General features: G+C 54.2%; 1 protein-coding gene across 2 annotated transcripts in view; it reads right to left on the bottom strand.

Moving 5' to 3' along the window:
- Positions 1-17,054, bottom strand: part of FBXO31 (F-box protein 31) — a 41,646-nt gene that overhangs the window by 16,436 nt on the left and 8,156 nt on the right. The window contains exons 2-4 of one of the 2 annotated variants that reach the window (XM_081806266.1): positions 13,317-13,388; positions 9,942-10,028; positions 3,287-3,363 (exon numbers count right to left, since the gene is read on the bottom strand). In XM_081806266.1, coding sequence (XP_081662392.1) covers positions 3,287-3,363; positions 9,942-10,028; positions 13,317-13,388 — 236 coding nt within the window. The remainder of the gene's footprint in view (positions 1-3,286; positions 3,364-9,941; positions 10,029-13,316; positions 13,389-17,054) is intronic. The other variant, XM_081806267.1, reaches the window with a different exon arrangement.

Raw genomic sequence — 17,054 nt, 5'->3', positions numbered from 1 at the left:
GCCTGAAGACATCAGGGAACATGCACAGTGGCCCCAAGACGAGAACCGAGAGCCTAAAAACAAGGGATAGGCTTGAGGTGAGCCGAAGGGGGCAGGGCCTCCCACCCCTTTGCCCCAGGTCCCTGACCGCTGGTGGCTGGGCAGAGGGGCGGCAGGGTGCTGGAACCCCCAGGGCTGCCGCAGAGGCCAGCGTGCTAGGGCAGGATCCCAAAGAAGCAGGCCCTACTGTGTGTACAGCTCTGCCCTTGAGGCACCTTCTGGATCCCAACCCGTGGGGGGCGGGAGACGGAGAAGCCAAGCAGAAGGTGGCTGCTAAGAGGCCAACCAGCCAGGAGAGGGATCAGCGGTATCCCTGGCCCGCTAGGGGAAATGCAGGCCCTGGAGAGCAGGAGGTGCCCGGAGGGGACACTCTGTGGACGGGGCCACCCGGGACGAGATCGGCCCTCACCACACCTGGTCAGGGCAAGGCGCTCTGCTGGCTGTGACCCCAGGCCAGAGGCCAGGCACCTTCATGGGGGCAGCAGCATCCACGGCCACGTGTGCGGGCATGCCAGCAGCCCACTGCCACGCCCAAAAATCCCGAGGAAAAACAGAGCCTGTAAGCTGAACCAGAGATCACAGACTTTAAAGGAACTCTGACTGATATATTTAAGACACAATAAGAAGGAAAACAAAGGTCACCAAAAAAAAAAAAAAAATGAGGCCAGACTTACATCTTGGCCATAGTGGAGTAACGGGACTGCTGTGAGCCCCAAGGTGACCCCAGACAACAGGCCACACAGAGCTGTGACCCCAGAGAAGAGAAATAAGAGGTCACCCCTGCCATCCCCTGGATTCCTGCCAGAGGCACCTTCCAGACCCTCGGGCTCAGAGGGGGCCAGGCAGAACCGGGCAATGTTCTACCTTGAGCGAACAGAGATCAGAGTTCAAGGAGGCTGCCGGGGCTGGAGTAGAAAGGGGGGAGCCGTGCGGAGACAGAGCCCAAGGATCTGCCAAGGGGCCCGGGTTCCAACCACTCACCGAGCCCAGTACAGGCTGGGCAGCGTGCTGCTCCATCCAGCTCCAAGCAGCCGGGGACGGGAGTCCTCAGGGAACCCCCAGCACTGGGACCTTAGACACAGAGCTACAGCACATCCCTAAGAGACCCAGTGGCCTTCAACGAACACCCTGTCCACCTGACCAGCCCGACCCCATTTGAGGGAAGGGACTCATCCATCTCGTCACTCCTTAACAACAATGTCCACCATCACAGGGAAAAGAGCAGGCGTGCAGGGGACAGGAAAACGGCAGACAGCCAGAGTCAGGAAGACAAGGAGGCTGAAACTAGAAATACTGTGGTCTCAGCAGCAGCCTGGCCAGGAATGCCCCTCATGGGACCTCAGTCAGGCTGATGGCAGGACAGAGTGCCCGCCTCCAAGGCAGCCCCCACTCCCGCCGGGCAGGCTGTCCCCTCTGGTCCTCTTCTGCCAGCCCTGGCCCCCATGTTCCCCACACTGGTGACGGTTACCAGGACCACAGCTCTCAGTTCATCAGCCCTTCCGGCCTTCGGTGAGACTCACACTCGGAAGGCGGAGGGCAGTGCTTCTGGGGCCTGGCCCTTGCGGTCTGTGTGATGAGGTGCCCATGATTAGATTCGGGTCAGGTATTTTTGGCAGGAGATCCAGAGAAGCGGGGCTGTGCGCTTCACATGAAACCAGGAGGGGCCTGAGGTCAGAGTCCTACTGCTGGTTAGTTAACATCGATCACTGGGATGGGCGTTGTTGGCCACATCTCTCCCCAGTAAGGCCCCTCTTCCACCCTGTAATCTTGATCGCTAAATAACGGCCCCCAAAGAAGTCCACGTCCTAATCCCTGGAACCTGTGCACATCATCACCTTACACAGCAAAAAAAAGGATTTTACAGATGTGAAGTTGAAGATCTTCAGAGGATTCTGGCTCATCCAGGCAGGCCCTAAATACCATCACTTGTACCCCTCTAAGAGGGAGGGAGACAAAGGTCTGAGACACACAGAAAGGGAGAGGCCACACTGAGGATGGAGGCAGAGGTAGGAGGGGTGCGGCCACAGCCAAGGGCTGCCTGGGCCCTGCAGCTGGAAGAGGCAGAAGGACCCTTCTCTGGAGTCTTCAGAGGAAGCGTGGTGACTCTTGATCTCAGCCCAGGAGCACGTTCTGAGGACGTCAGGCACACTGGGGACGTCGGGCACACTGAGGACATCAGGAATACTGACTGAGGACGTCAGGAATACTAAGGATGTCGGGAACACTGACGGAGGACATCAGGAATATGGACTGAGGAGGTCAGAAACACTGACGGAGGACATCGGGCACGCTGACTGAGGTGTCAGGAATACTGACTGAGGACGCCAGGCACAATGAGGACATCAGGAATACTAAGGATGTCGGGAACACTGACTGAGGACGCTGGGCACAATGAGGACATCAGGAATACTGAGGACGTCGGGCACACTGAAGATGTCAGGCTTCCATAAGAGTGAAAGAATACATTTCTGTTGTTTTATGCCACCCGGTTTGTGGTCACTGATATGGCGGCCCCTGGAAGCTACAACAGTAAGTGATAAGGGATCTGTGGGGAGATGCTCTCTGATGGTGGAAATACGGTTTCCCCAAAAAGTGCCCACCGTTGGTGCTCCCACCCATCAAGGACACTGGCTTGACCCCAGTATTACTATGGTGGGTGAGAAAATATTTAAAACCGGGGCCTCACAGCCCCACTTTCAGACTTGGCTCTGAGGCCCAGTCTGGTCCCAAGGCCGCCAGGGCTGCTGGGTGAGTCACTCGACGCGGCTCCCCGGTGTGCCTCCCAGGCCGCTGAACTGTGTCTTCCTCGCAGGGCAAGCGCTCACACACATCAGGGGAATGACAGAAGGCGCACAGGCAGAGTCACAGCCGGGGTGCGCCTAGGGCTCAGCGATGGGGCACCTGCTACGATTCCACGTGACCCTGAGGGCCAGAGGGTGAGTGTCCACGGTTCCCAGGGCTCCTCATTTAGAACTAGTGCACAACCCAAAACTAGAGTGTCCCACAGGCGTGAGCACAAGGGCCCAAGGTGTCCAGGAGGCAGGGACCAGGCTATGGGAGGCAAGATGCCCTCGAGGCAACCAGCGGCTCATCACTACAAAGTCCAGGGACGCAGCGAGAAGGCTGAGAACCAGTTACCGAATAGCCTCTGGCCCCTAATGACAGCCATGCCGTCACGCAGGCGACAGGGGGCTTGCCCCTCTGGCTGGAGCGGGCGAAGGCCCACGCACGGCGCTCTTGGACTTACCACCACGTTCAGCAGTCCTCCATAGGGCCCGATGTCTGGCTGCCACAGCCCCAGAATGTGTCTGTACCGATGAAGCACTAGGGGAGAGAGAGAGAGCGGGTCTTCACACTGCAGCCGGCCGGTCTGCGCTCCGCAGGGACACAGGGGAAGGGCGAGACCGGAGCCGGGAACTGCGGAGAAACCACTCATGGCGGCTGGGGACAGAGCCTTGGACATAAACACGGATTTCAGCAGACTGCTTAAGGAGTTTCTAAAGAATTCTAAGAAGGAAAATGTCTTTCAAAACCGTAATAAAACAGACAACAGGGCCACTTTGAAACCCAGGCTCTAAGTGGCCAGTGCCAATGACACTGCCTTGAAAGACAGAGTGAGCACCCTTGTGAAGTGGTGAGCCTCCCATCAGTGAGGGAGTCAGAGACAGGGACACCGCCTTCCTAGGGACTAAGGCAGATGGGGACCAGATTTTCATCACGTTGGGACACTGGCATTTATACATGCGGTCTGTCTATAAAGCAGTTCGACTAAAAATCATCACTAGAGTGAACGGCTCACTCTGCTGGGCACACAGGCCCAACAGCCCTGTCCCGGCAACAGGGGCCACCGTGACCCACGACGACACATCTGGTCCCACGCTCTTCTGGGTGTACTGTCAGGGTGTTTCCAGATAAGATTAGCATTTAAATCAGTGCACTGAGTAAAGCTGACGGCCCTCCCTGGTGTGGTGGGCCTTGTCCAATCAGTTGACAGCCTGGAAAGAAAAGGCTTTTCCACAAGCAGGGAACGCCTGCCTGTGCGAGCTGGGACATCAGTCTTTTCTAACTTAGGACTTGAAATGGGAGCAGGGGTTCTTCCACGGTGCCGAGCCTGCCAGATTTCAGACCCCAGCTACACCCTCAGCTCCCCCTGGGTCTCCAGCTTATTGATGGCAGATCTTGGGACTTTTCAGCCTATATTAACCGTGGGACCCAATACTTCATGATAAATTCATCTAAAGAAACTGGTTCTATTTGTCTGGTGAACCCTGGCACATACACAGTGGAAGCCAGGGATGGGCTGGACCATCAGCGCTGTATGGTCACACCATTCCGCGGGAAGGGAGCCCCAGCCAGCACGGCCAAGTGGGACCCAGAGACGAAGATGGGATGGCGGCTACCAGGTCTCCATTTGGTCCGGAGTAGAGGGACAAGGAAAGTGAGGCCAAAAGCAGCCCAGGCCTCTCAGGTGCGCTGGCAACCACTGATACCCGAGGAACCTACGGTACACAGCCGAGGAACATGGGTTTCTAAACGAGCATGTACTGTCTCCCACACACCTGCCATTCATCCCGTGTGCAATCTTCTGAGTTGGTTTACAAGATGCAAAGTAAATTCAGTCTGGTTATCGTATGGTCATACCCTGATAGGTTTTGCGTTTAATTAGCAAGCAATAATAAGCAGGACCAGGAACTCTTAAGGAAATAATGAACTCCAAACAGTGACATGTATACTCAAGGGTTTAGGGGTAAAATGTGATAGTATCTGGCACTTACTTTAAAATGTATCAAAAAATAAGGTGGAATGATGGAGAGATGGTGGATGAACAGCTGTGTGATAATAAAGTGCGGCTGAGGGTTGTAGGATCTGGTGATGGTAAGTGGGTGTTTGCTCCATAATCCCATTTTTTTTTTTCTGGTAGATTTTTAAATTTTCATGCTAAAATACTGGAGAATAAAATAAATGCGCCCATTTATTTTATGGGCCCTGACCATCCCCTCTTACTCCCTCTCCCCCCTCGCCCCCAGCTTGACTGCTAGTGATGGTCTGGTTCTTTCCAAATCAGTCTTACGATCTCAGACCCCCTGGACTGCTCAAAGAACATGTGAGACTCTTGGAAATTTTGAAAGGAGAGTTCCCTGTTTTGCTTTAAAAGGTACAGCCCTTTGAAATAAAAACACTGCCTCCCATCTGTCTGCTTGGAGGGGCAGCACTCTCTGGATGTATAAGCTCTGCACGTGTTAGAAAAATCATTGTGCCCCTCATGGTTTTTGCTAACACAACACTGACTCGCTGAGCCTGGGACCACCCTCATAACAGTCCAAGAAAGAGTCGGGGACCAGCATCGCCCGCCGGCCTGCAAGCAGGTAACCTCTGGGCTAACCCCTGGGCGAGACAAGCCATTTCCTCATGCAAATGTAAGGGCTGTGTTTTAGGACACTTTAAAAACTACAAGCATCCAGAACAGAGTCCGGCATGAGCCCAGGGTGCCTCCAGACTGAAAGTGCCCACCTGAGTCACACAAACACTGGGTGTCCACACCAGGAGCGGGGCCATGTTCGGAGTTACCTTCTAATGCCCGGGGCCCTGCTGGGAAGGCCAGCCCCTGAACAATACAAGGAGTGTGCACATGTTCACGCATTTTCCCTCATGCTCCCACTGCACCTTCTGCCTGACCCTGCACGGGTAGAGGAAGGGCCTGGCTGAGACGTCCTGGAGCAAGGCGCTCCCCAGACCCAAAGGGGCTTCTCACCTGCAGAAGACCCCCAGCTCACAGAGCCCTCCCCACAATGTTTCCAAACAGCCGCTGACCACGGGTCAGGAGAGAACAGGATCAGGTTACAGACTGGGCAGGGGACCTGAGACGTGGAGGCAACTGTGTTAGACCCCTCAGGTGCTTTACTGTCATGGGCTTTAGGACCCTGCAGAACTTCAGTTCAGGGGCGGAGAGAGCCTCAACAAGAGGGAATTCCGTTATCCATGACAATCGAGAAAACACCACTGCTTCAGCCACACAAAGCAGGACGCAGACCTTTCAGAATAATTCGTATTTATTCCAAACAAGGCAGCTCGCAGGCTGCTCCCACCACTGGTCCCCAAGGTCAGTGTGGCCGTATTCAGAGAAAATTCCCAGCTCAAGACACCCCTGTTCCCCAAAATGGGGGAAATCATCTGAGCTGGCTAAGCGACCTCTCAGCTCAAGTGCTAGTGGGAAAACGCCCCATCCTAGTCAGTGCCAGTGAATTCTCATCGCCAACAGGAAGGCCACTTAAGAAGGCAAGCGGGAAACTCCTGGCACATGAGACAACAAACAGCAAACCCAAAAGATCCAACTGTCCTCGGCGCAGCGTGGGCTGGGAGGGGGCTCTCTTCCCCAGCGGTCCACGGGCAGCCGCTGTGGCCCTCACGCAGGACAGCCAGCCCTCCACCAGCACGGCCCTCAGTCGTTCCTGAATCACCACATCTGAGACTGCAGAGCCGGGGTTTCGGGTGATGGGTGTTCCCACCCGTGACTCTTGTCCAAAAGATTATCGTAAAGGCAACTAATGTATCTCCTGCCACTAGCTAGTAGCTTCTGGTAAATGAAAACAAAATCAGAGGAGGAGACATGTCCAAACTCATTTCACCAGGCCAGAATGACCCCACTACCAAAACAAGGAGGCCACAAGGACAGAGAACTACAGGCCAGTATCCCTGATGATGGGGCGCCTGGGTGGCTCAGTCGGTTTAGCGGCTGCCTTCGGCTCAGGTCGTGATCCCGGAGTCCTGGGATCGAGCCCCGCGTTGGGCTCCCTGCTCAGGGGAGAGCCTGCTTCTCCCTCTCCCTCTGCCTGCCGCTCTGCCTACTTGTGCTCTCTCTCCCTCTCTGTCAAATAAATAAAAATCTTTAAAAAAAAAAAAAATCCCTGATGAACGCAGATGCAAAAATCCTCAACAAAATACAAGCAGATCCCACTCAACAGTACATTAAAAGGATCACTGACCACAATCAAATGGGATTTATCCCAGGGATAAATGGTTCAACGTCCACAAATCAATGTAGTAACAGCACCTTAACAAAATGAAGGATAAAAATCATATGTCCTAGGGACGCCTGGGTGGCTCAGTCGGTTAAAAGTGTCTGCCTTTGGCTCGGGTCATGGTCCTGGAGTCCGGGGATAGAGTCCCGCATCAGGCTCTCTGCTCAGTGGGGAGCCTGCATCTCCCTCTGCCTGTTGCACTCTCTCTCTCTCTCTCTCTGACAAATGGATAAATGAAATCTTTAAAAAAAAAAAAAAAAATCATATGTCCTCAATAGATGCAGAAAGAGCATTTGATACAATTCAGTATCTACTTATAATAAAAAACTCTCAACGAATGTCTAGAAGAACATTCCGCAACATAATAAAGGCCGTATATGAGAAAGCCCCGCTAACACCATACTCAACGGGGAAAAGCTAAGAGCTTTCCCTCTAAGGTCAGAACAAGGCAGGATGCCCACCTTGCGTCAAGTTGCAGGATAAAGAATCAACATCCAGAACAGGACCAGGAACACCATCCCACAGGCTCCAAGAATTCAGCCAGGTAATTGGCAGGTGGGCTCCCTCGCCCAGATGCACTTCCCACCGGTGCCCTCTGCCCTCTCTAGGAGCACCCGCCCGTTTCTAGACTTCCCAGTGGTCTCCCCTTCCTCAGGACGCCTTGTGTGTTCTCGGCCCCACCTGGCAGATGGACTCTGGAGGAGCCTTCCCGTTAGACTCTACCTGTGCAGCCCAACACCCTGTCACCTATGCCCCAGCATTCAAAGCGGCCTACCCATCTCCTCACCAGTGGTGCGCAATGTCCCACCCTCCAGCACTCCACCCAACTCCCTGTATCCACCAGAACTATCTGGAGCACCACCAGAATTCTAGATGGCAACCTCAAGACAGTTACTATCAATTCACACACAAGGACATGTAATAGCTACGTCGTTAACACAACACATTCCCCCGAGATGCTCCCCACGCTTTAGAGACACGGACTACTAAGAGTATCAGGCAACAACATGCAGCCTGATAAGAAAAAAAAGGGGCGGGACGCGTGGGTGGCTCAGTTGGTTAAGCAGCTGCCTTTGGCCCAGGTCATGATCCCAGGGTCCTGGGATCGAGTCCCACATCAGGCTCCTTGCTCAGCAGGGAACCTGCTTCTCCCTCTCTCTCCGTCTGCTTGTGCTCTGTCAAATAAATAAAAATCTTTAAAAAAAAAAAAAAAGGGGCAAAAGTGACCCAGCCAAAGAAGCTCATGTGGGGCCACAAAGCTCCTCAAAGGTTAGCTTTAGATGGGCTGACCTGCCTCTCCCTGGGACAGTGTCTTTGGCTTGAGGCTGCTGAGCCTGAGACCAGAGAGACCAGGGAACCAGGGAACACGGGGTCTCAAGAGCTCCAGGAATAGGGCAAGTGGATAAGGGAGACAGAAACAGTGGCAGGTCCCAAGGTCCTCACACGCCAGTCATCACAGTGGACATTTCTGGAAGGTTGGGCTGGATGAGGCCCCTTTGCTGACTGACTGCTAACCGGGGCGGGGGGGGGGTCAATCTAGGACAAAATGTGCTAGAGGTAACTTCTAAGAGTGTTCAGGAAGAACCCAATTCATGCCTTCTGACTCCCCCTGACCCACCCGACCCCCTTGACAGCTCAGCCAGCTCCTCACGCCTGCCTGTTCACACTCCCGACAAGCCCCGCGGTCACCGGTCTCCACTCCAGCAGTTCAGCTCTGGGCCTGATGACACGAACAAGGTGGGCATTGTCAGGAGCCGTGCCCAGTCCTTGCACACACCCAGAAGCAGGCTAACTTAGTCCACGCATCTCTGCACTGACGCCAGGATGGTCTCCACTGGACCAGCAAACACACTTCGGCTGCATGTCCACAGTCTGACAGGGGTCAGGAACGATCCCGTAAGCACCTCTATTTCCTCTGCTCCCATAGGTTTTGTTAGAAATTGTGCATCTACGAGACTTAGGAGCAGGTCTGCTCCAGGCAGGCGCCACAGACACATGGAGGGTTCAGAGGGGTGGGAGTAACGAGGGAGTGGTGCCGTGTGCTTCTAGGAACGTAAAAACGCCTTTTAGTGCAAGCAGGTATGTGTGATGTCTTCTTGACAACATTCACTTTCCACCTCAGCTCAACCTAACAGAGAGCGGAGATGTGTGCAATACGGCTCAGGGAAATTTCTAGACACAAGTAATGCCAATCGGGAGGGGAATCCGGTTCTAAATAATCAAGTGCTTCTACTCACTTCTGCCCAGTGTGGGTCCACTGTATGATTTTTTTTTAATTCACATATGCTGTAATGATGTGACTAATGAAATCTAGAAACAAAACACATTTAATTTTGGAGCAGAAGTGTTTTAAGGCTTCTACCCTGTCCTCTCCCCTCAGCCTCAATAAACAGCAAATATTAAAATGTGTACCAACAGGGGCGCCTGGGTGGCTCAGTCGTTAAGCGTCTGCCTTCGGCTCAGGTCATGGTCCCAGGGTCCTGGGATCGAGCCCCACATCGGGCTCCCTGCTCCGCGGGAGGCCTGCTTCTCCCTCTGGCACTCCCCCTGCTTGTGTTCCCTCTCTGTCTTTCTATCCATCAAATAAATAAAATCTTTAACAGAAAAAAAAAAAAATGTGGCCTTGTTGGTACTACCCAAAAACCCCAAAGCTGCTGAGGAATCCCGGCCCACGTGTGCAGCCGACCCAGGGCCATGGCTCAGGTGTGGCCTCGGCTGTGGCCGAGCCCAGAAAACAGCCAAGGTAAGAAACAGCAAAAGCCAAGGAGGGCAGCTCGCTCTTAACACCCAAACAGTCCTCGTGCCCGGAGTTAGAGGTCCCTCTCCATGCAGCTTCTCAGCCGTGCTCGCCCGCAAATGCCAAAGCCAGCAGGAGGTACGTACGGCAGGTGTAAACATCTCTGTACTCCATGTGCTCGTAATCGGGAAGAATTTTCATGAAACGTCCCGACTTCACGCGAGGGTTTATACCTGAACAGACACAGCAGGGAAAGGATAAAGATGGCTCTGCTTCCAGGACAGTATGAATAGTTCCCAGGACTCAACACCCTCCCTCCCTGACAACGGACACTTCCCATTACACACTCAGCCCCCAGAAAACTCAGGGTGCAAGCGTTTGCCCGGGGTGACGGGTCTTCCTTTAACCAGTGGAGCCACACCAGAAACTCATGAAGGCAGGCAATCTCGGGACCCTCCTCTCTCGGTGGCCACAGATTAAGGGAGCACACGGAGGTGGGAGAGCCGAGGCTGTGGTTGGGGGTATATGGGGGACCATTTAGAGAACCCCTATGCCCGAGTCCGATCTCTCCCTTGCCTGGTGCACACTGGCGTTCTCCTCGATCTCTACTGTGTGTGTGTTTTGTTTCTGATTAAGGGCGATGTTGGCCTACCTCCTAACTCAGGCTCCTCCCTCCTGAACCTGTCTATGCCAGGAACCAAACTTGATTTTCCTCCACAACCCATTCCAGAAGCTAAGTAATTTTCTCCTCAATAAGCCCTTCAGAGCAAATTCACAAAAACACCGCTCCTGCATCGTGAACATGAAAACTGAAGCTGGCTCTACCCGGGGCAGATGCAACACTTCTGGACACTGAATAAGGTAATCATTCCCCCGATTTTGCAACCATTTTTAAGGGGTCAAGATTCAGCGGTGAAAAGAAATCTCCAGATGTCCTCCTGCACCTGCCCATGTCCCCAGCATTCCAGACTCGCAGGTAAGCCTGTCCCTTCTCCCTCTCCCACCCCCAGCTTACCCCCGGCCACACCATCTGCTGCTCACGGTTACTGCCCACCTGCCTGCCCACCTGTGCTCCACAGGACAGCATAACTGAGCTGAGCTCCATGGGGGCCTTATTCCCACATCTGCCCCCACACCCGGCAGGTGTCAGCACCTGCCTTCCTCCAGGTGCTGTTTGGAATGCTTACTCCTAAACTCCTAAAGAACTCTGCCTTCAAGTGGCGTTCAGGTGATATTGTCCAACGACCTAACAAATTCAAGGAGTCCGTTGATAAAAACTTGACATAGCAGATACTCCTAGAAACCAGCTGACCGTCCAGAAAAGCCAGAACACCTATGTTTTACGTGCACATACACAGAGATTGTTGTGGACGGAACACCAATGCTGAGAGCCAGCCTAAGTCCCTCCAATTCCAAGCTCTGGTTGGACTTAAGATACTGAGCTCTGGGCAAGCACGGAGGAACCAAGGGTGGAGCCAGGGCCATGTGGGCACCCACAGAATGGAGGGTGGGAGGCAGGGGGCAGGACTGGCGTTCTGCCTCTGGAATCTGGGCTTTGCAGGGTTCAGAGCAGCACTGCTCTGGCTGCAGAGAGGAGAAGACAGGAAGGGGTCAGGCTTTCTGGACATGTGGCTACCAGGGCCCCCTAGACCCACGTCCCCTGGGATGGTGGAAGGTGGAGCGGAGCCAAGAGAAGAAAGCAAGTCCAAGCACGCACAGGGAAGAAGGACCTGGTAGGTCCTGAGCAGCCAGCCTTGCACTGGGGTCCCAAAGACAGGGCTCAGGAGGCAACTGCCGAGCTGGGCAGGGTGGCTGGAGCAAGGATGAAGCCCAAAGCCTCAGGAGGGAAAAGCGGGGAGCTGGGCATGGTAGGGCAGAGGGCTCCCAGAGGCAGGTGGTAGGTCAGAGGGCATGGCTGAGCCCCCATGAGCTGTGCCAGTTGTGAGCAGGCTGGCTCCCCAGAGGAAGGTCCGTGAGGAACCTCCAGCCTGCTGACAGGAGAGCTCCCCAATGTGAGCGAATCCTAACTCGGAACACCAACCACCGCACAATCCCAAGCTGCCATGGATCTCGGGTGTGGGGAGAAGCCTCTGACAGAGCAAGGAACCGACAGGATGGCAAAATCAGCCGCCTCCAAGGAGGGAGCACTGCCCATGTCTCCCCAAGAGTCGGCCCTACATGGAAACCCCATGCTCCCCTGCGGCCATGTGAAGGAGGGGCATCTCAGAGGGAGAACCCGAGTGACAGACCCACTAAGAAGAGGGACGCGGAGAGAGGCAGCGGCCGGCGTGCCCCATACCCTGGAGGGGCTGCCAGGGCTTCGGCTGGCTCTCAGAGACCCGCTTCCGTCTCAGTCCTGAGTCCCGTGCAGACCGCGGCCACCGCTCCCGGGTGAGGCATTTAGGAAGGAGCACCACCTGCTCTGCTTTCAATGGAGAACATTTCAAAAGAATGTGAAAACCAAAATCTACCAAGATGGTTTTAAGATGAAACCTTAATGTCTTTTTATTTTTTTTTAAGATTTTATTTGTTTGTTTATTTATTCATTTATTTAGAGAGAGCAAGCATGAGCAAAGGCAGAAGCAGACTCCCCGCTGAGCAGGGAGCCCGATGCGGGGCTCGATCCCAGGACCCTGAGATCATGACCTGAGCCGAAGGCAGACACTTAACCAACTGAGCCATCCAAGCGTCCACTTAAGGTTCTTTTAAGGGCAGTGAACAGTCAACTTCAGGCCAGAGAGAACTGGTCACCGTCGTCTCTTACTCTGTTCTTTGATCCCCAGCCCTGGGGCGCTAATACTGCATGAGGCGGGCACCCAGGGGTGAACCCACAGGCTGCTCCCTGCAGGTCGGTGCTGGCCCGCAGCTCCTGGCTGGTGTCAGTGTGAACAGAGATCCTCACAGCCTCACGCTAAGGGGCACCGAGGAAAGACATCTGGGGCTGGGGGGACTCGGAGCACTCAGACAGGGCGTGTCACTGGTGACTCTGGAAAGCAAAGGAGGGGAGAACAGGAAACGGGGGCTGGGGGGCTCAACATGGGGACGCGAGGCTCCGGGGTAGACGGAGCCCCAGAACGGGGAGCCTGATGTGGGGCTGCAGGCAGGTGGCCGAGGAAGCCCAGGGAGTGGCCACACTTCCCAGTGAAGCTGCTGTCCACGTGACCCTCGGGCTGTGGGCCCAGATCCAGGGAAGGGGACACCTCTGGAAGCACCCCAGGGTTGTTCCCAACACAGCCACGTTTCTCAGATCTAAGGGTTCTCCACGCCTAATGGAAGACACCATTATCTGTGATGGGCTGGAAAATAAGGATGACACCCCCAAAGATGAAGAAAAGACCCCCCAGGTCAGGGCTGCCGCTCCCAGCGCCGTCCGTGGACCACCAGCTACGTACGACTCTCAGAGAGTGTCCGGGAGGGGACTGTGGGCTGTGGGTCACACTCTCCGCACTCCTATCAAGGGTGCTCACTCTGCATCTGCATCTGGAACAAAGGGGACCGTGGCCGGCAACAGGTTCACTTACGCTTGGCATAGACGTCTCTACAAGACACGCCCGTGATGTCCAGCTTCCGCAGGTTCTCGCAAACGCCATACTCTGCAACAAGAAACATTTGCTGGAGATCACAGTCAAGAAGTCACAAGGCTGCAGAAACAGACAGACGGCGAGCGCAGGGAGGGAAGGTGCGCGCCGAAGCCTTGGCCCTGTCTTCCAAGGCGGAGTCCGACCCTCGCTGTTCCACACTTGGTCGGCACCCACACTCACTGGTGAAGCCATTTTTCTGCTTAGACCACACTTGACAAAGCAACAATCCGCGCTGTCTATCCTGATAAACTCTAGAAGCCTAATTGCACAAACCCCAAATTAGACAATCCCCAGTGGCCTGGAAACAGCTCGTTCCCATGGAAATGAGATCGTCCTTGGTGTCAGGGTCACACGAAGGCCCGCTGAACCCACACTGTGGCTCACCACACCACCGGTTCTATTAAACAAAGCCACGGCCCATGAGGGGAGACCCCGGTGAGAGCCTGGACGAGGGCCTGGAAGGAGGAGCTGTGCCACATGCCTTTGGCACCAGGCCCCCAGACCCCAGCCAGCGATGGAGATCCTGGATGCCCTCCCTGCCTCCCCATCCCTGTCTGGCTGACGGCACCCTCCTGCTTCCTCCTCCCACGTTTCCAAGTCACCCACCCCAGCTTCCCAGCTGAAACCTTGGGTCCTTCAGGTCAGGTCCCGGCAAGGCTGTGCAAGGAAAGCACCGTAAGGAACGAATCCCCACGAATCCAGAACTGCCGGGAGGCAAGAGCCTGCCTGGTATCCACCTCTGTGCGGGCCAGGCACCACTGTATTCAGCCCTGCTAGCAGGCCTGAGAGAGCTGCTACCGTCTCATCCATTTTGGCAGGGAGAAAACATGCACAGAGAGGCCCGGGGCCTGCACAAAGGAGCACAGCTGGTGGTGGAGGACCCAGAGCCGAAGCCTGGATGGGGCGCCTCATGGTGGTGAGCAGAGCCCGGGCAGGAAGAAGCGTGCTCAGCACCCCTGCTGCCCAAGTCCTCACAGAGCCCCACCAGGACTCTCTGTGTCATCCCGGGTACAGTCATTCAGCTGGGGCATCACGGACAGCCACCTCTGTGGCCAGCACTATGCGCCCATCACAGGAAGGGACGCCAAGGCTGGGCAAGGCTGGCAGCTCAGCAGTCCGTCTGAAACATGGACTCATGCAGTGTGGCCAGCACTGGCCAAGTGCCATCCCCTCATCATGTCACTCCTGATGGGGTCTGGTCTGGTCTGTTCACCAGAATGGATGATATCGGCCCAAACGCTTCTACGAACTGACAGGATTCCAATAGTGCACAAAGCAAAGCTCCAGATGCACAGAGGGGAGAAGGTATTTAGGGCAAGGCAGCTACTCGGCAATGTCCCTCCCGACAGGGCCTGCCCAGGGGAGCCCCGCTTTTCCCTACCTCCTCTGCTGATAAACAGACATGAAGTCAAAGACTCCTCTAAGATGTAAATCACGGCCTTGCTCACTATCAGGCAAAAAAATAAAAAGCATATGTTTTATCCTGCTGCCAAGAAGAATGTGGACTCCATTCTGGAGGATAATGCAAGTCTTAGGAGCCTATGAGGACAGACAGATGAAATATGCTGTCCATGCATCCAGGGCAGGGACACAGGAACACCCGCATGCAACGGGGTCCCCAGCATCTCAGAGACCACAGCTTGTCCAAACCCCTGCTCTCCCCGTGCACCAGCTGAATGGCCCACCCTCACCCTGGTGGGCAGAACACACTGACAACCGGTCTACCCCACTCTCAATATAAACGCTATATAAAACTCTCTCCACCATCTCCTGCTGGCTCCATGATGCCCATGATGGTCAAGTGGCTCCTCCTGAAAACCCGGTCAGCGGTCACTACTTTGGCTCTCCGTACACACACTTTGGCTTTCTCCTGTGCAAACAATGCACTTCAAGATTGTTACCGCGTAACAGGACTGGCGTGTCGGTTTGTTTCCTGGGTGGTTTTGAAAGGACAGCTCCGTTTCTCGGTTCCAGCATGCTACCGGTGCTTACAATAACAGACAAGGACGAGTCTCTTACTGCCCCAGAGACAAAGTGGGGTGACCGCAGGGGGCAGGGGTCTTCTCCTTTGTAATGTGTGTGGTGCTGTGGGCAAGACACTGTGACTCTCGGTGCCAATGGTTAGACTCGAGGCACAGCCCTGAATGTGCATTCAGGTACGCTCCTGTGGCTGATGGCCCCGGAGGTCCACAGCCAGGCCTCTCTGAGGCATTGGTACTGCTGCTTAGGTGTTTCTCCGGGCCCAGGCTGTGAAGGCTGGTGACCTGGCTTATGATTTTTGAATCAGAGTCCAACGCACACTCCAACCTGACAGAAACAATGCTTCTGAATGGCTCCCAGGGTTTTAGCCAGGATGGCCACCTCATCATAAATTTCTGCACATTGGGCGCCTGGGTGGCACCGTCGTTAAGCGTCTGCCTTCGGCTCAGGTCATGATCCCAGGGTCCTGGGATCGAGCCCCGCATCGGGCTCCCTGCTCAGCGGGGAGGTCTGCTTCTCCCTCTCCCTCTGCCCCTCCCCACTGTTCGTGATCTCTCTCTCTCTCAGTCTTTCTCTCAAATAAATTTCTGCACACTGTGTCAAGAAATGGCATTGCGCATACGGCACAGAATATGAAGTTGCACAAGCAGATAAAGCATCCACAGAAACACTATGAACAATCAGAAGAAAAGCAAAATTAGGATGTAGTGCTAATAAATAGAGCAATCCTTGGTGGGTTTTTCTTAATGTTCCCAAAAGGTCATAATAAATCCACCAAGGCAGAATAATGTTATTCTGACCCAATCATTCCTACAAGAATTGTCTGGTATTTTCCACCTGATGGGAAAATCTTTTTTTTTAAAGAGGGGCTAAGGACAATGCCACATCCTCTGATTGTTCTACAAACGTTCCCATAAGTCATCAAGGGAAACTGCCCTTAAAATAGCTTGAAGGCCTGTATACTCACCAGCACCGTGTATCCTTCCTTCCAGAAAAACCACCCAGCGTGAACGCCACCCTTTGTCACAGGTCCTGTCCCTGCTGACTGCAAGCGAGCACACCACCCACGCCGCCTACAGGTGCTTCTCAATCCAACACTGGATTTGGTGGTACTGGCTGTCGATTCGAAGAATTTCCTTGGTGCGGCGTCCAGCTAGCTCATTCGGTGGAGCATGTGACTCCTGATCTCAGGGTCGTGAGTTCAGGCCCCATGATGGGTGTAGAGATTAAGTAATAAAAACTTCAAAAAAAAAAAAAATTCCTTGCTAATCTTTTATGTAAAGGAGCTTAAGCAATTCTTTTTTGAAAGTATTTACTCCAAAGATAGCAAAAACAAAACAAAACAAAAAGCTGGGAAGGGAGAAACATGAGTCAGCCGGACTTGAGGGAATTTATAAAATGAAATGGTCATGCTGTGGAGACCAGAATGGGGACACAGAATCACCCTATGACCCAGCTGTCATTCTACTTATGGGTACAGCCCCCAAAGCACTGAAAGCCGGGGCTCAGATACTTCTACACCCGGGCTCACTACAGCACTCCTCACAATATCCAAGAGATGGAAGCAACCCAAGTGTCCGCGGGCAGATGAGCGCATCAACACCACATGGTCCATCCACTCTCTGGAATGTTATTCAGCCTTCAAAAGGAAGTAAACTCTGTCACCTGCTGCAGTATGGATGATCCTTAGGGACATCA

Source organism: Leptonychotes weddellii, chromosome 16, assembly GCF_054177405.1.
Source record: "Leptonychotes weddellii isolate Sample4059 chromosome 16, ASM5417740v2, whole genome shotgun sequence".
NCBI lineage: Eukaryota > Metazoa > Chordata > Mammalia > Carnivora > Phocidae > Leptonychotes > Leptonychotes weddellii.
The sequence above is the reverse complement of the archived record's forward strand: the minus strand, read 5'-3'. Positions and strand labels throughout refer to the sequence as shown.